General features: G+C 47.3%; 1 protein-coding gene across 7 annotated transcripts in view; it reads left to right on the top strand.

Annotated features, from left to right (window-relative positions):
* The window catches only part of GLYR1 (glyoxylate reductase 1 homolog), a 44,542-nt gene that overhangs the window by 18,687 nt on the left and 3,375 nt on the right, over positions 1-22,480 (top strand). For 3 of the 7 annotated variants that reach the window (XR_010337345.1, XM_012448240.2, XM_012448243.3), the window contains 10 exons: positions 4,630-4,716; positions 5,619-5,675; positions 6,670-6,720; positions 6,814-6,887; positions 11,695-11,794; positions 13,611-13,721; positions 14,711-14,812; positions 15,531-15,693; positions 15,977-16,156; positions 16,485-16,609. Coding sequence is in view for 5 of the 7 variants with exons in the window: in XM_012448240.2 (XP_012303663.2) it covers positions 4,630-4,716; positions 5,619-5,675; positions 6,670-6,720; positions 6,814-6,887; positions 11,695-11,794; positions 13,611-13,721; positions 14,711-14,812; positions 15,531-15,693; positions 15,977-16,156; positions 16,485-16,609 (1,050 nt within the window). In the remaining 2 variants the exon portion in view is untranslated. Of the gene's footprint in view, positions 1-4,629; positions 4,717-5,618; positions 5,676-6,669; positions 6,721-6,813; positions 6,888-11,694; positions 11,795-13,610; positions 13,724-14,710; positions 14,813-15,530; positions 15,694-15,976; positions 16,157-16,484; positions 16,610-22,480 lie in introns of all 7 variants that reach the window. The other 4 variants (XR_010337346.1, XM_021673513.2, XM_012448242.2 and 1 more) reach the window with 2 other exon arrangements.

Genomic DNA, 22,480 nt, shown 5'->3' with positions numbered 1-22,480 from the left:
AAGCACTTTGGGAGGCCAACGTGGGCCAATCACCTGAGGTCAGGAGTTCGAGACCAGCCTGATCAACACGGAGAAACCCCATCTCTACTGAAAATACAAAATTAGCTGGGCATGGTGGCACATGCCTGTAATCCCAGCTACTCAGGAGGCTGAGGCTGGAGAATTGCTCAAACCGGAGAGGCAGAGGTTGCCGTGACCCAAGATCATGTCAATGCATTCCAGCCTGGGCAACAAGAGTGAAACTCTATCTCAAAAAAAAAAAACAGGGAAGTCCAAAGGAGAGGTTATGACAAGGGCCCAGAGTTTGAATCACATATATGGGACCTTGACAAAGCACCTTTGCCTCAATTTCCTCGTCTGATCGTTAGGAATTATAACACTATGTGCCTCAGAGGTTCACTGTGAGGATTAAATGAGTGACATCGACACAGCACTTAGAACAGTGCCTGTGTACAAGACATTTGATAAGTTCATTTGGTTTGTTTCACAGACAGTAGCCAGTTGTGCAGTGAGAACCCCAGAGGCCCCTGACCAGGCTTACAGGGACTCATCTCACAAGTCCCAATGATCAGCAGCCTGCCCTTGGGTCTGAATTATTAATCTGGGGAGTAGTGTAGCATACCTTGGAGATACTGCAGGTTCGATTCCAGACCATTGCAGGTCACACAAATGTCTTGGTTTCCCAGTGTTTGTATAAGTTATGTTTATACCGTAGTCTATTAAGTGGCACAATAGCAGTATATCTTTTAAAAATGTACACAACTTAAGTTAAAAATACTTCATTGCAGCCGGACACAGTGGCTCACTTCTGTAATCCTAGCACTTTGGGAGGCGAAGGCAGGTGGATCACAAAGTCAGACATTTAAGACCAGCCTGGCCAGCAGAGTAAAACCCCGTCTCTACTAAAAATACAAAAAAAATTAGCCGGGCGTGGTGGTGCATGCTTGTAATCCCAGCTACTCAGGAGGCTGAGGCAGGAGAATCACTTGAACCAGGAGGTGGAGGTTGCAGTGAGCTGAGATTGCACCACTGCACTCCAGCCTAGGCAGCAGAGCAAGACTCTGTTTAAAAAAAAATGCAGTCCGGGCACGGTGGCTCACGCCTGTAATCCCAACACTTTAGGAGGCCAAGGCGGGTGGATCATGAGGTCAGGTCAAGAGATCGAGACCATCCTGGTCAACATGGTGAAACCCCATCTCTACTAAAAATACAAAAAAATTAGCTGGGCACGGTGGCGCTTGCCTGTAATCCTAGCTACGCAGGAGGCTGAGGCAGGAGAATTGCCTGAACCCAGGAGGCAGAGGTTGCGGTGAGCCAAGGTCGCACCATTGCACTCCAGCCTGGGTAACAAGAGCAAAACTCCATCTCAAAAAAAAAAAAAAAAAATGCTTCATTGCTAAAAAAAAAAAATGCTGACACAAAGACATAAAGTGAGCACATGCTGTTGGGAAAATGGCCCCCATAGACTTGATTGACACTGTGTTGCCACAAACCTTCAATTCGTTTTAAAAAAAAAAAAGTGCAACACTTATGAAGCACAATAAAATAAAGCGCAATAAAACAAAATGTGTTTGTGGTCCAGGAGCTCTACCTTCTATTGACCTTTCGAGGTGTCCTTCCTGCCTGGTCTTTGTGCTTGACCTGGCCCATAGTGAAAGGACAGAGCTGGCGAGTAGTACAGGACAGATAGGGGTTTCAGTTCAGCACCTTCAGACAAGTAGGGAATCGGTGCCTGGGCTTTGGAATTTTGGTGCATTTTAATTGTGATCTAGGCTGGGCATGGTGGCTCACGCCTATAATCTCAGCACTTGGGGAGGCTGAGGCGGGCAGGTCATGAGGTCAAGAGATTCAGACCATCCTGACCAACACGGTGAAACCTTGTCTTTACTAAAAAAAAAATGTATATATGTATATATACATATATATATATATATTAGCTGGATGTGGTGGTGCATGCCTATAGTCCCAGCTACTCAGGAAGCTGAGGTAGGAGAATTGCTTGAACCTGGGAGGCGGAGGTTGCAGTGAGCCAAGATCAGGCCACTGCACTCCAGCCTGGTGACAGAGCAAGACTCCATCTCAAAAAACAAAGTGATCTCTCCTGTAGTCTCACAGGAGGGTGTTTGTGTGTGTGTTGCTATAGTAATTGTCATCTGGCTGGTGAGCCCCTCTTAGAAACAGTGAGCAATCGCATAGGCTGATAACTTGGCAAAGCCCCAGATGAGTTCCATTCCTGGACATAATCTCCTGCCCCATGAGGATTAATGGAAAAGGCTGACCTTGATGGCAGAGGCGTCGATTATGTGCAGGCAGAGGAAGGCTGGGAAGTTAAATACAAGTTAAAAATGCAGCTTCTCCATCACATTATCATTGTGTGAGATGCTCCATGGTGACACTTGACTGATGCCTGCTTTATCACACAGTGCAAATAAAGAACACACCCGTCGTTGCAGAATATTCTTTTGGGCAGCTCTGAGCTGGGCCTTTCTTTTCCCTAAAAAACCTGTATTCAGCAAATGTTTATTGAACAATTCTACCATAGGCCAAATGCCTGGAGGGAGAGCAGCTTAAAAGTCAGACAAGGCTCATTCAATAAATATTGAACCTGGACTGTATGCCAGTGCGGGTTTTAGAGTAGGCAAAGCTGGCAGAGTTCTTGCTTTCCTAGGACATGCTTCTAATATGACAGACCCTGGAACCAAATTCTGTCAGTCACCCAGGCACAGTGGCTCACTCCCATAATCCCAGCACTTTGGAAGGTCAAGATAGGAGGATCACTTGAGGCCAGAAGTTAGAGACCAGCCTGACCAACATAGCAAGACCCTATAAAAACAAAAAATTAATAATTATTTAAAAAAATTGCAAATAAATAATAAATCTACAAAAATTAAAAATTAGCCGGGCATAGTGGCACACACCAATAGTCCCAGCTACCCAGGAGGCTGAGGTGGGAGGATCACTTGAGCTTAGGTAGTTGAGGCTGCAGTGAGCCCTATTCGAGCCCCTGAACTCCAGCTTTGGTGACAGAGCTAGAGTATGCTTCCAAATTAATAAATAAATTGTATCTACCACACCAGTAACTGGCTCAGTGACCTTAGGCAAGGCTACTTAAGCTCTGTGTGCCTTAGTTTCCTCTTCTGTAAAAGAAGATTATAATAGTTCTATAAAAGGAGATAATAGTTTTGTTTCTTGAAGGGATGAGAATTACATGAGAACGTACATATTAAATAGCATTTACAGTGATGTCTAGCACATTGTAAGCCCTATGAAAGCATTTGCTGTCATTATAATCCACATCAGCATTATGTTCTGTGGGCAGAGGTACAGAGAGGTCAGTTGAAACCACTCTGATAAGGTGACATTTCAACAGAGTCCTAAAATGAGCCTGAGCCAGGGAGGTAACTGTGGGAAGAACATTCCCAGTAACACAAAGGCACCAGGGCAGGCACGTGCTTGGTGTGTTTGGGGCCGGGGTGGAAGGCCAGCAGAGTGCTAACGAGCTGGAGAGCAGTGGGAGGGGAGGAAGAAATAGGACTTGAGGTTGGAGATTGGCATGGGGTGGATGGGAGAGTGCAGAACTTGCAAGCCCCTCCCTGTAGGCCATGTTCATAAAGCCCAGAGCTTTACTATGTGAGACTGGAAGCCAATTTTAGGCAGAGAAGAATCACGGTCTGATTTGTCTTTTTGGTAGATCACTCTGGCTGCTGTGTAGAGACTGGACTGTAAGTGGAAGCAGGGAGGTTTATTTTTGCAACTATCCAGGTGGCCAGTGATGGTGGTCTGAGTTTGGGTATTAGTAGCCAGAATGGTGAGAAGGGGTTGGGCAGAATAGATCCCCAGCCATAAAGCCCCATTTGTTACCAATGGATTAGAGAAGAGAGGGGTCAAGAAGGGTTCTAAAGATGTTGGCCTGGTAGAATGGAGCAGGCGTTCTCTAAGACTGGAAAAACCTCAGGAGTGGTTTAGGCAGGGGTGTCAGGAGGGCCACTGTAGCTGGAAGGAAGCAACCAGGGAAAGGGAATGCAGGGTAGCATCAGAGCAGTGGAGAGGGCCCAGACCAATGTTAGAACTGGAAAGACGACCCTTTGCCCAGGAAGAACGTGAGCTGGGAACTTCGGTGAAGAGGAGCTGCTCGCCCTACCAGGTCCTCGCCTGTGTCCATCTCAGGATAGCTTGGGCTCTTGGGTTCCAGCCACTCTGGAGGTTAATTCTGCCTTTGTTATGGTGGCTATAAAATGTGGGCAGATCTCCCCAGCACCACGTGGTTTTATTTGTTTTTTTGAAATATTGTGGATTCCTTCTGAAGCCACTCTTCTTGTCTAAATGTTCGGTATTCACCATCAGAAATGTGTTCTGCAACTTTGTGGACAGCACTGCAGATCATACTTGGGCTTTCCAATTACCTCCATCCTTGTGAAATTTAGACATAAGCACATGTTTTATTATTTCTGGAATTGAAAAGAAAGACTCACTGTGTGTTAATGGGAAGAACTGGCTCATTTGTCCTGAGGGACAGTCATCAGAACAGTGGCTGGGGATTGGCTTGAACTTGCATCTAGACCATGGCACTTGCAATGGGTTTCATTGGGGTTTGAATGTGATTATAAAATGCCCTGCCCCTCCCTCTAGGATCTCACCATCCCGGAGTCTAGTACTGTGAAGGGGATGATGGCCGGACCAATGGCCACGTTTAAATGGCAGCCGACCGCAAGCGAGGTAAGGAGCTCTCCTGCTGGCAGCAGCTTAGGGCTGCAGCTTAGGGCTGGGTTCCTGGCGTCCCTGTGTGATCCTCTTTTTCCTTTTTCATCTTTTTCTTGTGTGTGAGGCTTAATTTATTGTTACAAAATAGTATAGAAGTCCATGAGATAAAAATTTAAAATCTCCTCCCTCTGGTTTGAGCACTGTAAAGTTTGAGGTGACTGATTTCAGTCCTTTGGGATGCCCACTCAGCATTCATTTAGATGATTATAGACCTATGTTTAGTTTTTGTTATTGTGGGCAGGGCTGTTTTTCGTAAAAGTGGGATCATTTCACAGGTTTTCCCCCCGATAGTTAGTAAATACCCTCTCATTGTCTGTAATTACAACTTTGATGTTTGGTTCTGTTATCCTTGGTGCAGCTGCACCTGTTGCTGGGCATAATAATGGAAAGCCCATGCCTGCAGGTCCACCATCCTGGCTATTCCGTTTCTGTTAATATGCTCAGTAAGATGAGATCCCCAGGGCTTAAGTACCAGACACAAGTAGGCCAAAAACCCTGAAATTCCGGAGAATAGATGTAACTTAGCCTGCTGTGTTATCTGCTGTACCTGATAAGTACTGAATTTATAAAACACTAGTATGCTTATTAATATTTTCCCACAGGATTATTGGAATAATTTGCATACGAACCTAGCAGAATCATCTCTTCTTTTCCACTTGAAAGCCAGTTTTCCTCTAGCTGGAATGGGGGTTGTTTATAAAAGGCTTAGGCCAAAATGGGAAAACAGTTTCCATACAATTGTGAAAAAGACCAGAATCCAGAGGTGTTCCAGCCATAGGAGAGTCCAGTTACCAGGGAGAAGGAAATGACCTTTGGTGGCAGATAACTGGTTTTATTTCATTGTTTTCTGGTTTCAGCCTGTTAAAGATGCAGATCCTCATTTCCATCATTTCCTGCTAAGCCAAACAGAGAAGGTGAGTTGCCCTTTGAGGCTCTTGGCCCTTGGTTAGGGGCTAGCCAAGGAGTACTCCTCCACTGGGTCCTGGCCTGGCCAATCTGAAAAGTGAGGCTCTGCCAGTGCACTGCCCAGAGCAACTAGCCCAGAAGCCCCTGTATGGGCCCACTAATGAGCCAAGCATTGTTAAGATTAAAAATAAATCCAAAGGCCGGGCACGGTGGCTCATACCTGTAATCCCAGCACTTAGGGAGGCCTAGGCAAGTGGATCACCTGAGGTCAAGAGTTTGAGACCAGGCTGGCCAACCTAGGGAAACCCTGTTTCTACTAAAAATACAAAAATTAGCCGGGAGTGGTGGCGAGTGCCTATAGTCCCAGCTACTCAGGAAGCAGAGGTTGAGCGACCAGCCTGGGCGACAGAGCGAGACTCCGTCTCATAATAAATAAACAATAAACCCAAAAAAAGCTTTTAAAACTCGGCCAGCTGTGTAGTTCAGACATTCACGAAGACCTTTAGAGTCTAGAGCATAGGGCAGAAACCAAACATTGTACACGGTCAGCCCTTCCCCCTCCCCCCCGCCCCGCCATGAACTAGCGCATGTTGCATAGCAGACACATCTTGAGGCTCACTCCCAAGTCCTGTGGATGCAGAGGGACGCTCTCCCAAGGTCTGCAAGGTTACGGGTTAGGCTGAGCCTTGCTAGGATCTGATGAGAGTTTGTGGCTTTGGGGTTGGACAGATACGGGTTCCAAGCTTGTAACTGTGGCACATGACCTCACACCTCTGGCTCTCAACACCATGGTCAGCAAAAAGACCTTGTAGAATTGCATGGGGACTTGAATGAGGTAATGTGTATGAATTTCCTAGTATAAATTTGGAGTTGACTAAAGTATACAACAAATAAGTATTTGATGTTCACTTCCTGCTTTAGGCTAATCCTTTTAGGGGATTATTATGAAGACTGGTTAAGTCTGCAGTTTATTAAGTGTTCTCTTTTCTCCTCCTTTATTAGCCAGCTGTCTGTTACCAGGCAATCACAAAGAAGTTGAAAATATGTGAAGAGGTATGTAGGCGTCATGCCTCCCCATTTTAACTTTCACCTGGGGCCTTAAACTGCGTGCAGACTGACTTTATGATGTGTGCTTCCTATCCGTAGGAAACTGGCTCCACCTCCATACAGGCAGCTGACAGCACAGCGGTGAATGGCAGCATCACACCCACAGACAAAAAGTAGGACCCTTGACGAAAAGGCCTCCAGCGGCCCTGGTTCTGTTGAGGGTGGGAAGAACATGACCCCAGCGGATTGAATGGAATTCCAGCCATTGCTGGGATTGAATGGAAAAGGCGGGAACATTGTAACTGGTACTGATAATGATTTGTCTAGAAGCAGTTTGACTCATAGGAGTCAAGCTGTGTAAATCTATAGTCAGGTCTCCCTTGGGCATAAGCTGAGGGATTGGCTCAAGAACTCAAGAGCAAGGAGCACTTGGCTCAGTGGTCCTCAGACTTCCCTGTGCCTTAGAGTCACCTGGAAGGTGGCTTCTGAGTCAGTATGTCTGGGTGGGGCCCAAGAATTTGTATTTTTAACCGGTTCCCAGGTGTACTGCTGCTCCTGGCCAGAGAGCCACACTGTGAGAACCACTGGCTGAGTAGAATCATGATGAAGCCCCAAAATTGGCCATGGTGGGCAGGTGGGGGAAGAGAGATGAAGGTGCTTGAGGGTCCTCGCTGGGCGCCTGCCAGCTGTCCTGCACCCTGCCCAGTGTGGGTGGGGCAATCCCTGGACGTGCTCACAGACCCAGCTTCCACCCAGCATCACCTCTGTGCCTGTTCTGTAGGCCCATCTCTTCTGCAGAGTCTTGTTGACAAAAAGGTGTCTTTTCTAAGAAAACATGTTCTCTGGAACAAGTTAGCTAAGTCAGTCTCCAGTTTGTGCCTTTCACATTGTCTTCTCAGACTGAAAACACTGCATCTTTTACTTTTTATATATATATATATATATATATATATATTTTTTTTTTTTTTTTTTTTTTTGAGATGGAGTTTTGCTCTTGTTACCCAGGCTGGAGTGCAATGGCGCGATCTCAGCTCACTGCAACCTCTGCCTCCTGGGTTCAGGCAATTCTCCTCCTCAGCCTCCTGAGTAGCTGGGATTACAGGCATGCAACACCATGCCCAGCTAATTTTTTGTATTTTTAGTAGAGACGGGATTTCACCATGTTGACCAGGATGGTCTTGATCTCTTGACCTTGTGATCCACCCACCTCGGCCTCCCAAAGTGCTGGGATTACAGGCGTGAGCCACCACACCTGGCTACTTTATATTTTTGTGCTGTTGAAATCACTAATTCTACCAGTTGTTTTTGGTGAACTTCCCTCTGTAGAGGAGAGGAGATAAGGGCATATTAGGTGCTAACAAAGGGGGAGAAAAAGGTCATTTGTTAATTTAATGAGGATTGTGTTAGTTTTAAAAACAAAACAAAACAGGATGGGGCTGAGAACAGAATCCTGATGTTTTGACCCAGCACATTTATTGGCCCATTAGTCAAATTTTAATATGAATATGAAGCCAGCATCAAAACCAACCAGTTTCGTTGTTGCCCAGCCCACCTTAATCCACATTTCCGTCTTATTTGGGGCCCAGTGTGAAGGAGTTTCAGTTGCCATCTTAAAAATCCAGAAGCAGTCAGGCACAGTGGCTCATGCCTGTAATCCCAGCACTTTGGGAGGCCGAGGTGGGCAGACCACGAGGTCAAGAGATCGAAACCATCCTGGCCAACGTGGTGAAACCCTCTCTACTAAACTACAAAAAAATGAGCTGGGTGTGGTGGCATGCGCCTGTAGTCCCAGCTACTCCGGGGGCTGAGGCAAGAGAATCGCTTGAACCTGGGAGGTGAAGGTTGCAGTGAGCCGAGATCATGCCATTGCACTGCAGCCTGGAGATAGAGTAAGACTCCGTCTCAAAAAAAAAAAAAAATACAGAAGCTTGGCCAGGCGTGGTGGCTCACGCCTGTAATCCCAGCACTTTGGGAGGCCGAGGTGAGCGGATCATCTGAGGTCAAGAGTTCAAGACCAGCCTGGCCAACATGGTGAAACCCTGTCTCTACAAAAATTAACCAGGCATGATAGTGGGTACCTATAATCACAGCTACTGGGGAGGCTGAGGCAGGAAAATTGCTTGAACCCAGGAGGTGGAGGTTGCAGTGAGCCAAGATCACACAGTTGCATTGCAGCCTGGCAATGAAGCAAGACAGCCTCAAAAAAATATCCAGAAGCTTCATCCCAGGTACCTCCTGGACTTCCTAGAACACCAAGAAAGAAAAGGAAATTCGCCTGTCGTGATTTAGAATCATGGGGGAATATTGCAGTACCCAAATAATGAGTGACAAGAAGATACGTCCTTGTTTTTAAGCCTCAACTTGAAGCAGTGGGCAAGGGGGCCTATTTTGGTGAGGAAGGCAGTAGGTTCCATTTTCAACATGTGATCCAAATTAATACAGACTCAGACTGGGAGAATGTGAGCAGCTGATATTCCAGCAGAGATTAGGGGTGCATTTGTAGGGATGGTTCCAGAAGACTAAAACCATGAAAAGGATGACGGAGTCAAAGTGGAGGAGCTGCGGGGGATGTCCAGCACTCAGAGAAAGCCTAAATTGAAAACAAGAATATGGCCAAGTGCAGTGGCTCATGCTTGTAATCCCCACACTTTGAGAGACCAAAGCAGAAGGATCCCTTGAGGCCAGGAGTACATGACCAGCCTAGGCAACACAGCAAGACCTCATCTCTACCAAAAATTTTTAAAACTTAGCCAAGCATGACGACACACACCTATAATTCTAGCTGCTCAGGTGGGCTGAGGTGGGAGGATCACTTGAGCCCAGGAGTTTGAGGCTGCAGTGAGCTGTGATCACACCATTGCACTCCAGCCTGGGAGACAGCAAAATGCTATCTCTAACAAAAGAAAAGAGGCTGGGCACAGTGGCTGACACCTGTAATCCTAGCAGTTTGGGAGGCCAAGGTGAGAGGGTTGCTTGAGGCCAGAAGTTCAAGACCAATCTGGCCAACATAGCAAGACCCGCCCCATGTCTCTTTTTAAATAAATAAATAAAAATAAATTTTAAAAATGTAAAATAAAGCAAGAACTTGATCAGAAATTAGGAAAGAGGCTTTTTTTTTTTTTTTTTTTTTTGAAACTGAGTCTTGGTCTGTTACCCAGGCTGGAGTGCAGTGGCGAGATCTCGGCTCACTGCAAACTCCACCCATTGGGTTCAAGCAATTCTCCTGCCTCAGCCTCCTGAGTAGCTGGGATTACAGATGTGCGCTACCACACCCAGCTAATTTTGTATTTTTAGTAGAGACAGGGTTTTACCATATTGGCGAGGCTGATCTTGAACTTCTGACCTCGTGATCTGCCTGCCTCGGCCTCCTAAAGTGTTGGGATTACAGGTGTGAGCCACTGAGCCCCGCCAAAAGAGGCATTCTTTAGCACCATTGTCACATGCAAGGAGAAGTAAAGAAGTACAACAATCAAGAAAAGACACTTGGGCAAGCTAGAAGTCACCTGTAAAAGCAGGTTGAAATAGCAGCAATGGTGGTCAGCCCCCAGCTCTCAGGGTTGCAGGAAGGAGCAGGCAGAGTATATGAATGTGTGTGAGCAGACTGGCCAATGAGTACTTCTGTCATAAAGATCAGGAAGGATCTGTAGAAGGAAGGGCTGGGGGAGCGCTGAGAGGTTTGGGGGAAGGCAGGCATGGGGAGAAGGATTTGTAGACTGGGAAAGATTGGGTTCCAAGCTCAGGTGAAGGACTTAGCTTTGGAGAGGAGAGGCAAGGCTTACTCTGTTGATAACAGGAGGACTGGAAAGGCAATGTATGGCTGGAGAATTGAAGTTGGGAAAGAGAGGTGAAAATTATGGTCCTGGTTCTTGCAGTCAAGGAATTTGCCTGGCTCTGAACACACGGCTTCAGTGACTTGTGGTGGACCCTCTTGTGCTATAAAGTAGTATCCAAGGCCGGGTGCAGTGGCTCACACCTGCAATCCCAGCACTTAGGGAGGCTGAGGTGGGCGGATCCCTTAAGCCCAAGAGTCCGAGACCAGCCTGGGCAACGTGGCAAAAGCCCGTCTCCCCAAAAAATTAGCCAGGTGTTGTAGCACATGCCTGTATTCTCAGCTACCCTGGAGGCTGAAGGGAAAGGATTGCTTGAGCCTGGGTGGTCAAGGCTGCAACAAGCCATGATCACACCACTGCACTCCAGCATAAGCAACAGCAACAACAGAATATTTTTTGAGACACTGTCTCAAAAAATAAGTAAATAAAGTGGATCTGAAAGCCTAGCACTCAAGACAGCTGATTGGGAAGCCATTTCAAGGGCCGAAGACAAATGTCTGGTTTCTCACTGTAATGGCATTGTGAGCTCAGACCCTCTATCAAAGCAACAAGACGACTTTGCCTTGGGAGCCTGGCCCTGAACCATACACGTTATACTTTTTTCTGTGACAGTCAAGGGTTTCAAAACGCCTGTTTACATCCTCGGACACATTTAGACCATGGCATAAGAAAAGACCCATGTGCAGGCACGGTGGCTCATGCCTGTAATCCCAGCACTTTGGGAGGCCAAGGTGGGCGGATCATGAGATCAGGAGTTCAAGACCAGCCTGACCATCATGGTGAAACCCTGTCTCTACTGAAAATACAAAAATTAGCGAGGCTTGGTAGTGCACACCTATAATCCCAGCTACCTGGGAAGCTGACGCAGGAGAATCGCTTGAACCCACGAGGCGGAGGTTGCAGTGAGCCGAGATCGTGCCACTGCACTCCAGCCTGGGCGACAAGAAGGAAACTCTGTCTCAAAAAAGTAAAGACCCATGTGCCTGACACCCCTGGCTCTGCAGGTGGATTGGCACACTGCTGTTGCTGGTGGTCTGACTTCCCCCACCCCAGGCTATATAAAGGAGCAAGCCTTGTGCTGCATGAAGGACTCATCATCACTCTGTCCCTCCCACTCTGCTCTGAACTCACCAGTCTCTGTCTGTTTCAGGATAGGATTTTTGGGCCTTGGTCTCATGGGAAGTGGAATCGTCTCTAACTTGCTAAAAATGGGTCACACGGTGACTGTCTGGAACCGCACTGCAGAGAAAGTAAGCATTCAGGGGTGGTGCCTGTTGGTTCAGGGGAGTGTGGGGTAACCATAAGGATGGAAATCTCCCCCTCCTGTCTCAGCATTCTGCATGCAGTAGAGTAGAAGCCAGGCTTTTAGTCCAGGCAGGTAGAAATGTAGATGCCTAAACTTAGGATGTTATTATAAAAACTAAGCATTTAAAAATACCCAGTGGGTAAAAAATGAGGAAAAGCATCCCCCACTTAGGTTTGACATCCTTGTTTCCATGCCTATACGAACATACACACTTATAGTGAGTGTCATTCACGCGCAGTGTGTGGATAGATCTTGGTTCTTTTTAGCGGCTGCATGGTATTCTGCTTGCTGGAGCATTCTGCAGTGATGGCAGTGTTTCATATCTGTGCTGTCCAGTGCAGTAGCCATTAGCCACTCAAGGCTATTAAACATTGACAACATGGCTAGTACAGCTGAATAACTGGATTTTTATTTCATTTAAATTAAAATTTAAATAGCCTCACTTGGCTATCATACTAGATAGCATGAGTTTAGAAGTTCTCAACCTCAGGTGGTGGTCCGTGGCTTCAGAAGGTCTGAAGCCCAGAGATGGAGTTCCAAAGCCATGAATGATCACCTTTTGTAATGGAGAAAGGCAATGGCTCCCACCAAGTTCTCATCCGAGAAAAGGTGAAAGGCCATGGCCTGAATACCAGAAAACTGAAGCACTGCATTCCTTCATGGAACAAAGGAAGAGAGAATAAAAAGTCCCAGCCTCTTAACATGGTTAGGTATGGTGGCTCACGCCTATAATCCCAGCACTTTCGGAGGCCACGACAAGTAGACCGCTTGAGCTTATGAATTCGAGACCAGCCTAGGCAACATGGCAAGACCCCATCGCAATTTCTGTTTTCTTAAAATATATATATATTTTTTCTTTTTGAGGCAGTCTTACTCTGTCACCCAGGTTGGAGTGCAGTGGCACGATCTTGGCTCACTGCAACCTCTGCCTCCCAGGTTCAAGTGATCTTCCTGGCCTCCTGAGTAGCTGGAATTACAGGCAAATGCCACCATAGCTGGCTAATTTTTGAATTTTTAATAGAGATGGAGTTTCACTGTGTTGGCCAGGCTGGTCTCATACTCTTGACCCCAAGTGATCTGCCCACCTCATCATCCCAAAGTGCTGTGATTACGGGTGTGAGCCACCGTGCCCGGCCTGAAAAAAAAAAATTAATGCATATAGTGTGGTCGAGCTTGTTTGTGAAAGGGGTGGGTGTGCACTTGTCTGCACAGCAAGGTGCTTCTGGGAGCCCTGTGAACAATACAGCAGTGGCATGAGCTGGAAGGAGGTGTCATTGCTGGAGTATTGGAGCTGACGACTTTAAATTTAAGTGCTTTTAGGCACTTCCAGAAGTCTTATTAATGTGACAGCAGTGCTGAGAAACAACCCAAAAAGGAATGGCCACCAGGCGGAAGGCTCCCTGCCACAGCCCCACGTCCCCAGCAGAGTGTTGATAACTCAGGGCCACAGCCAGGACAGCACAGTGGGGCTAGGGACAGGTACTGTTCACGTCCCATTCGTCAAATGACGCACCTTCAGCACACACTCATGAAGCAGTTCATCATCTTAGGCACCTGTCAGGCCAAAACTGAAGATGGCCAGTAAAAGACCCCATGCACTTCCTCAAAAGTTGGGCTCTCATGTCCATGACCCAGGCTCCTAGACTCAGCCTCCTGCTTTGGGAGGCCAGCCAGGAGACCTGGTCAGCGTTTCTCTGGCCTGGCTGGCATGTTTGTTGTGCACTGCCTGCAGCTCACGTTGGGATCTGTGACTTTTGCAGTGTGATTTGTTCATCCAGGAGGGGGCCCGCCTAGGAAGAACCCCCGCTGAAGTCGTCTCAACCTGTGACATCACTTTCGCTTGTGTGTCGGATCCCAAGGCGGCCAAGGACGTAAGGATCCCCTCCCTTCCCTCAGCGACTTGGGTCACAGCCAGGATTGCTGGCTGGCCTCCTCCCCTCCTTCCCTGCACACCAAGTGAGTGTCCACGTGTGGGGGGCTGGATTTCCCTTCAGAGGCCATCCTCCATTGTGAAGGATATTTGCATTAATTGAATACAGACTTCCTTCAATTCAGAACGTAGAATGAACACTACCAGGGCCCTTGTAGTCTGTGCTAAAGTGGGTCTTAACAGGCTTCATGTGTTCTTGTTGAGATGGAAGCTTTGGGGCCAAGTGTGCCTTTGGTCCAGGTGCCAAGCTTCTATGTTTAGCTATGGCTGTATTTGTATGTTTTTTTTTTTTTTTGAGACGGAGTGTCGCTCTTGCTACCCAGGCTGGAGTGCAATGGCGTGATCTCGACTCACCGCAACCTCCGCCTCCTGGGTTCAAGCAATTCTCCTGCCTCAGCCTCCTGAGTAGCTGGGACTACAGGCACGTGCCACCATGCCCAGTTAATTTTTGTATTTTTTAGTAGAGACGGGGTTTCACCTTGTTGACCAGGATGGTCTTGATCTCTTGACCTCGTGATCCACCCGCCTCGGCCTCCCAAAGTGCTGGGATTATAGGCATGAGCCACCACGCCCTGCGTATTTGTATGTTTTACAAGTTCAAGTGCAGTAGTCATCTTCTTAAACTGGTGACTAGCCTATTCCAAGTAAATCCAAAGAACCCCAAAAATAAATGCCGAGGTTTATTCTTTTAAATGCCTTTTTTTTTAATAAAAAGAAATGCACACACTCACATTCTTTTTTTAAAGATAAATGGGAGCATGCAAGAAGTATTTTTCTATCCCTTGCTTATTTCATTGTTCTTCCCTTTTCAGCTTGATAGAAATCAGGAAATGAGCCAAAACAGCAGCAGGATTCTGATCTGAGGTCTGTAGGGCTCCTGAGCATCTGCCCGGGAGCCTGGGCTATTGCTTCTCCCTTGTGTCCCCACAGCTGGTGCTGGGCCCCAGTGGTGTGCTGCAAGGGATCCGCCCTGGGAAGTGCTACGTGGACATGTCAACAGTGGACGCTGACACAGTCACTGAGCTGGCCCAGGTAGCAGCCTTGCTCGGGCTGGCTCTCCAGCATCCTTTCTATCCGAGCCCAAGACCCAGGCTTACAAGAGTGGGCAGTTTGGTTACTGTAGAGCCAAAGCCAGAGAGAGAAGAGGAGAGACAAGTAGCCTTGGGACTAGCCTATCCCGTGCTCCACCTTCAAACCACAGGTCGTCTGAACAGCCATGGGCAGTCGCTGCATTGCTGGGATGGGCATCAAGCCCTGGAACTGCCAGCCTTATGATGAGAAGCAACCCAGGCTGCCCGCCTGGCATTGGGGTTTGAGCAGCTGTCTGCATTTGACACTGGCAAAGCATCCCTCCTCCCCAAACAGCTGGCCCAAATAAGGGAGTGGGGACTTTGGGACCCATGTATGATCTGAGGAAAGAGCAGCATCCACAGGGGAGTTGTGTGTTCAGCCGAGGCATTGGCATGGTCATATCTGGTTCTAGTTGTTGATCTCTAAGAAAGTCCTAATCACTGGGCGCCTGTGTGGAGACCCCCACATCTCATCACTGCTGTGATTCGGCCTGTCTGACCTGCACATGGTTAGTCCCTGGGTTCGCGTGTCAGCTGTAGGGCCTTGGTATAGGTGGCCATGCCCTCCAGCTCTGGAAGGCATTATGAGCAGCCATGGCCACCCTGCAACAGTCTTTGTGTCCTGCCCAGAGACCCCTGGGAGAGGTGAGACCTCCAGAAGTGGTGACTTTTCTTTCCAGGTGATTGTGTCCAGGGGGGGGCGCTTTCTGGAGGCCCCCGTCTCAGGGAATCAGCAGCTGTCTAATGATGGGATGTTGGTGATCTTAGCGGCTGGAGACAGGGGCTTATACGAGGACTGCAGCAGCTGCTTCCAGGCGATGGGGAAGACCTCCTTCTTCCTAGGTAACATGACTGCACCCGTCAGGCCTGGAGCGTGGGGCCACATACCCTCTATATCACACTGATGACAACGTCAGTCCCACATGGCCTTTCTGCCAGGGGCCCCGGGGAAGATTTCCTTTCACCTGCATAGTCAGTGCGTGGAAGGAGGATAAGCCAGTCTGTCGGGGGCAGGTGAAGGGGGCCTCGCCTGGAGAGAGGTGGGTCTGAGCAGAGGTGAGGGCAGGCAGAGAGGCCCTGCCTGTGGCATTCTTGGGCCATGACCATGAGTCTTTGCCCTGGGCAGGTGAAGTAGGCAACGCAGCCAAGATGATGCTGATTGTGAACATGGTCCAAGGGAGCTTCATGGCCACTATCGCCGAGGGTCTGACCCTGGCCCAGGTGACAGGCCAGTCCCAGCAGACACTCTTGGACATCCTCAATCAGGGACAGTTGGCCAGCATCTTCCTGGACCAGAAGTGCCAAAGTGAGTTGCCTTTGGCCCCTCTTTTTGTGTTTGGTGTTTGATTAGAGCAGGGGACTAGTTCAGGGATTCAGTGAGCAAGAAAGATCCCCCTCTCCAGTTATTCCCTGACCCTGGCCAGAGGAGGTTCAGAAACACAGTGGGAGGGATTTGGGGGTAAAGGCTGGGAGCTCTAGCTCTCAGGTGTCTAAGGGTGTGGGAGGAGCCAGGAGGCCTAGGCTACGTCGAACTGAGCCCTGAATATGTTTTAGGTATTGAGCCCTGATGGACTGTAGGTGGTTTTTAATTTCAGGTCCTTACCTTTTGTCTGATGCTGGCTTTTTCTCCTCAGATATCCTGCAAGGAAACTTTAAGCCTGATTTCTACCTGAAATACATTCAGAAGGATCTCCGCTTAGCCATTGCGCTGGGCGATGCGGTCAACCATCCGACTCCCATGGCAGCTGCAGCCAACGAGGTAGGGCAGCTTGACAGAGGATGTGGCCCAGGCCCCAGGGCCCTTCAGTTTCTCGAGACAGAGTCTCTGTTGCCCAGGCTGGAGTGCAGCAGTGTGATCTCAGGTCACTGCAGCCTCTGCCTCCCGGGTTCAAGTGATTCTCATGCCTGAGCTTCCCAAGTAGCTGGGATTTCAGGCGTGCCCCAACCTATCCAACTAATTTTTGTATTTTTACTAGAGATAGGGTTTCACCATGTTGACTAGGCTGGCCTCGAACTCCTGACCTCAGGAGATCTGCCTACCTTAGCCTCTCAAAGTTCTGGGATTACAGTCATGAGCCACTGCATCCAGCCTCTTTGTTCTTTTTCTAACCCTTTAAAGTGGAATCTTTTTTTCATTTTTCTTTTTTCTTTTCTTTTTTTTTTTGAGGCAGAGTCTCACTCTGTTGCCAGGCTGGAGTACAGTAGCACAATCTTGCCTCACTGCAACCTTCGCCTCCTGTGTTCAAGCGATTCTTTTGCCTCAGCCTCCTGAGTAGCTGAAACTACAGGCGCCGACCACCACGCCCAGCTAATTTCTGTATTTTTAGTAGAGACAGGGTTTCGCCATTTTGGCCAGGATGGTCTGGATCTCTTGAGCTTGTGATCTGCCCACCTTTGCCTCCCAAAGTGCTGAAATTACAGGCATGAGCCACTGCACCTGGCCTAAAGTGGAATCTTAAGTCACTGATTTTAAACCTGCTTTCTATATAACGTGAGCATATAAATCTTTAAACTTCTATTGAGCCATGTTACTTTGCCTTCTGATTTCTTCTTTGACCCATGAATTATTCAAATTTGTCCAGTGTTTGGGGCTTTCCTAGATATCTAATGATTATTGATTTTAAATTTATTTCTCTGTGTGATCAAAGAACATGCTTTGTATGATTTTTCTTTTTTTTTTTTTTTGAGATGGAGTTTCTCTCTTTTGCCCAGGCTGGAGTACGGTGTCGTGATCTCAGCTCACTGCAACCTCCACCTCCCGAGTTCAAGCAGTTCTCATGTCTCAGCCGCTCAAGTAGCTAGGATTACAGGGCACCACAACACCCAGCTAATTTCTGTATTTTTAGTAGAGATGAGATTTCACCATGTTGGCCAGGCTGGTCTTCCAACTCCTGACCGCAGGTGATCCGCCCACCTGAACCTCCCAAAGTGTTGGGGTTACAGGCGTGAGCCACCACACCTGGCCCCTGTATGATTTTTAAACTTCACGTTTATTCAAACTTGTTCTGTGGTCTGGCAGATGATCTGTCTTGGTGACTACACCATGCACACTTAAAGAGCATATGTATTCTACAGCAGCTGAGTGGAGTGTGCCACAGATAGCAAGTAGGACAAGATGGTTGTTGGTGTTTTCGGGCCACCTTTACTGACCTTTTTATCCCATTCCTTCGGTTGGTGTGTGAAGGCTATTAAAATCTCCAGCTACGGGCTGGGCACAGTGGCTAACACCTGTAATCCCAGCACTTTGGAAGGCCGAGGCATGTGGATCTCTTTAGGTCAGGAGTTCAAGACTAGCCTGGCCAACTTGGCAAAATCCCATCTCTACTAAAAATAGAAAATTGAGCCAGGCGTGCTGGCGGTCGCCTGTAATCCCAGTTACTCGGAAGGCCAAGGCATGAGAATCACTTGAACCCAGGAAGTGGAAGTTGCAGTGAGCCAAGATCACAGCATTCCACTCCAGCCTGGGCAACAGAGTGAGACTCCATCTCAAAAAATAATAAAAAACTAAATAAATAAAAATAAAAGTACAAAAATTAGCCAGGCGTGGTGGCGGCAGTTGCCTATAATCCCAGCTGTTCAGGAGGCTAAGGTAAAAGGATCTCTTGAACCCACGAGGGGTATGTTGCAGTGAGCCAAGATTGCACCACTGCATTCCAGCCTGGGTGACAGCAAGACCCCATCAAAAAAAAAAAAAATCTCCAACTATGATTGTGAAAGTGTTTGCTCCTCCCTTTATCTATGTCCATTTTTGCTTAGTGTCTTTGAAGCTATTGTTATTAGGCTCTCTTAGCCATTTATGATTGCCATATTTTCCTGATGAGTTGCCCCTTTTATTGTGAAATGTCCCTATTGGTTTTGTTTTGAAGTCTATTGTTTGACATTAAAAGAGCTGCTATAGGCAGGGCGCAGTGGCTCACGCCTGTAATTCCAGCACTTTGGGAGGTTGAGGCGGGTAGATCACAAGAACAGGAGTTCAAGACCAGCCTGGCCAAGACAGTGAAATCCTGTCTCTACTAAAAATACAAAAAATCAGTGGGGCGTGGTGGTGCACGTGGTGGTATAATCCCAGCTACTCGGGAGGGTGAGGCAGAGAATTGCTTGAACCAGGAGTTGGAGGTTGCAGTGAGCCGAGATTGGGTCACTGCAGTTACAGCCTTGTCAGGCTTATTGTTTTCATGGTGTGTATATCTTTCCATCCATTTCCTGTCTTATTTCTGACTATGTTTAATTTATGTCTTTTGTAGACAGTATATAATTGGGGCTTGGATTTTTATCCATTTTGACAGTATCTGCCTTTTAATTGGAATGTCTATTAGCATTTTTCAAGTGATATTTTAAGGACTTACACATGCACTTTTTTTATTTTTGAGACAGTCTTGGTCTGTTGCCCAGGTAGAGTGCAGTAGCGCAGTTATAGCTCACTGCAGCCTTGACCTCCTAGGCCCAAGCAGTCCTCCCACCTCAGCCTCCCGAGTAGCCAGGACTACAGGCATGCACAACTGTACCCAGCTTCACATGTACTTTTGAAAGTTTTTTAGGGTAGAAGTTCTGCTTTCTTAGTTCACCTTGATAGAATTTTAATCTTAAAAAAAAAGAACAATATTTGTCTTTACCATATGATTACAATAAAAATGACACTTTGTGGCCGGGCATGGTGGCTCACGCTTGTAATCCCAGCACTTTGGGAAGCCGAGGCAGGAGGATCATGAGGTCAGGAGATCAAGACCATCCTGGCCAACATGGTGAAACCCAGTCTCTACTAAAAATAGAAAAAATTAGCCAGGCATGGTGGTGCATGCCTGTAGTCCCAGCTACTCAGAAGGGTGAGGCAGGGGACTTGCTTGAAACCGGAAAACAGAAGTTGCAGTAAGCCAGGATCATGCCACTGCACTCCAGCCTGGCAATAGCAACGAGACTCAATCTCAAAAAAAAAATTACACTTTGTAAAACATACATGTGAAGCACATAGATCTATATTAGCAGCTGTATTTTTTAGGTACTATCAGCTGATAACACTTTTTTTAAATTTTTATTTTATTTTGAGACAGAGTTTCACTCTTGTTGCCTAGGCTGGAGTACAGTGGTGTAATCTCAGTTCACTGCAATCTCCACCTCCTGGGTTCAAGCAATTCTGCCTCAGCCTTCTTAGTAGCTGGGATTACAGGCACCTGCCACCATGCCCAGCTAATTTTTTGCATTTTTAGTAGAGACGGGGTTTCACCATGTTGGCCAGGCTGGTCTCAAATGCCTGACCTCAAGTTATCCACCTATCTCAGCCTCCCTAAGTGCTTTTGAAGGCATAAGCCACTGCACCCAGCCAGTACTGTGTTTGTTCTTTTGACACGTGGCTTTTCATAGTGTAATTCTCCGTTCCTGAATTCCTTGCTGTGTTTTATTTTGTTTTGAGACAGAGTCTCATTCTGTTGCCCAGGCTGGAGTGCAGTGGCATGATCTCAGCTCACTGCAGTCTCCACCTCCTAGGTTCAGGCGTTTCTCCTGCCTCAGCCTCCCAAGTAGCTGGGACCACAGGCATGCATCACTATACCCAGCTAATTTTTGTATTTTTAGTAGAGACGAGGTTTCACCATTTTGGCCAGGCTGGACACGAACTCCTGGCCTCAAGTGATCCACCTGCCTTGGCCTCCCAAAGTGCTGGGATTACAGGTGTGAGCCACCGCACACAGCTTGTTCCTAAATTCTGTCTGTCTCATCCTTGTCTGTTTCAACATTTCAGAGTGCTTATTTCATTACTCTTTCAGATTATGATACAATTTCAAGTCCCTCCTGTTCATCCTACCTGTGGGTTCTCTCTGGACAGTAGAATTCTCATGTATTTTATGAGCCTTTATTGATGAAAGTTCATCTCTGACTATAGTTACTTCCCAAGCGTTCCATGTGGCTTGGACTGGGAAAGCTTCTCTTCGAAGTGGCTTCCAAGTTGCCTCCACCCTGACTGGTTTGGAAGCAGAGTTTTAGGTTAATTTTTCAGTGCAGCTCAGTGCTTTCAGGCCATTTGGATGGTATGAACTTAGGCTCTATATACTGTTAGAGGAGTTAAGTGGTCAGGTTCCTAAGGTTAACTGGTGCATTGACCTTTAGTAGTTGTGTTGATACATGGTTTAATTTGGTGCTACCGTTTTATCGTTTAATTTGTTTGTTGCCTTTGTCTTTTGTTTGTTCCTCCTTGCTTGCCTTCTTTTTAGAATTCCAGTTTCATTTATCTATCGGGTTTTTGAGACGGAGTCTTGCTCCATCACACAGGGTGGAGTGCAGTGGCATGATCTTGACTCACTGCAGCCTCTGCCTCCCAAGTTCAAGTAATTCTCCTGCCTCTGCCTCCCAAGTTCAAGTAATTCTCCTGCCTCAGCCTCCCGAGTAGGTAGGATTACAGGCACCTACCACCACATTTAGCTAGTATTTATATTTTTAGTAGAGACAGGGTTTCACCATATTGGCCAGACTGGTCTTGAACTCCTGACCTCGTGATCTGCCCGCCTTGGTCTCCCAAAATGCTGGGATTACAGGCGTGAGGCACCACGCCTGGCCTATTGGCTTTTTGACTTTGCCTCTTTGCATTGTTTTTTTAGTGGTTACTCGACAGATTGCAATACACATGCTTAACGCAGAGTTAATCTTGCCAGGCACGGTGGCTCACACTTGTAATCCTAGCACTTTGGGAAGCCAGGTAGGATTGCTTGAGCCTAGGAGTTTGAGATCAGCCTGGGCAACCTATCTGTACAAAAAAAAAAATACAAAAATCAGTTTGGTGTGGTGGCAAACACCCTATTCCTAGCTACCTCAGGAGGCTGAGGCAGGAAGATTGCTTGAGCCCAGGAGTTCAAGGCTGCAATGAGCCATAATCCTACTGCTACACTCCAGCCTGGGCAATACAGCAAGACCCTGTCTCAAGAAAAAAAAAAAAAGTTAATCTTGTGCCATTTCTCGTTAAATATAAGAACTTTGCAACCACATAGAAGCATTTATCTCCCCTCCCTCATCCTTTAAGGCAGGTTTTCTCAACCTCAGCACTGCTTCCATTCTGTGTGTGGGGCGATCATGAGCACTGCAGGAATTTGGGCAGCCTCCTGGGCCCCCACCCAACAGACGCCAGTGATGTAGCTCCTTCTAGGGTGACAGAACATTTCTCCAGGCATGACCAGATGTCCGTTGGGGGCAGAAGCACCATAGGTGTGAGAACCCCCAATCTGAGGTACAGATCTCCTGGGTGTTTCATCTGCCTTTGTTTTAAACCCACCAGGCAATATTGTGATTTTTTACTTTAAGCAGTCATACGTATTTTAAAGAAATCAAGTAAAAAGGCTGGGTGCAGTGGCTTATGCCTGTAATCCTAGCACTTTGGGAGGCCAAAGCAGTTGGATTGCTTGATGTCATGGCACATGCCTGTGGTCCCAGCTACTCAGGAGACTGAGACACAAGAATCTCTTGAACTTGGGAGGCGGAGGTTGCAATGAGCCAAGATTGCACCACTGCACTCCAGCCTGGTGGACAGAGCTAGACTCCATCACAAAAGAAATTAAGAGAAAAAATAATTTTACTTTTCTTTAGATTTACTGTTCCTAGTGGTCTCTATCCCTCCCTAAAGAAGAGTTTCTCTCTGGTCTTACTTCCT

Source organism: Aotus nancymaae, unplaced genomic scaffold, assembly GCF_030222135.1.
Source record: "Aotus nancymaae isolate 86718 unplaced genomic scaffold, 86718_ANA_hifiasm-v0.15.2.pri h1tg000049l, whole genome shotgun sequence".
Lineage (NCBI taxonomy): Eukaryota > Metazoa > Chordata > Mammalia > Primates > Aotidae > Aotus > Aotus nancymaae.
The sequence above is the reverse complement of the archived record's forward strand: the minus strand, read 5'-3'. Positions and strand labels throughout refer to the sequence as shown.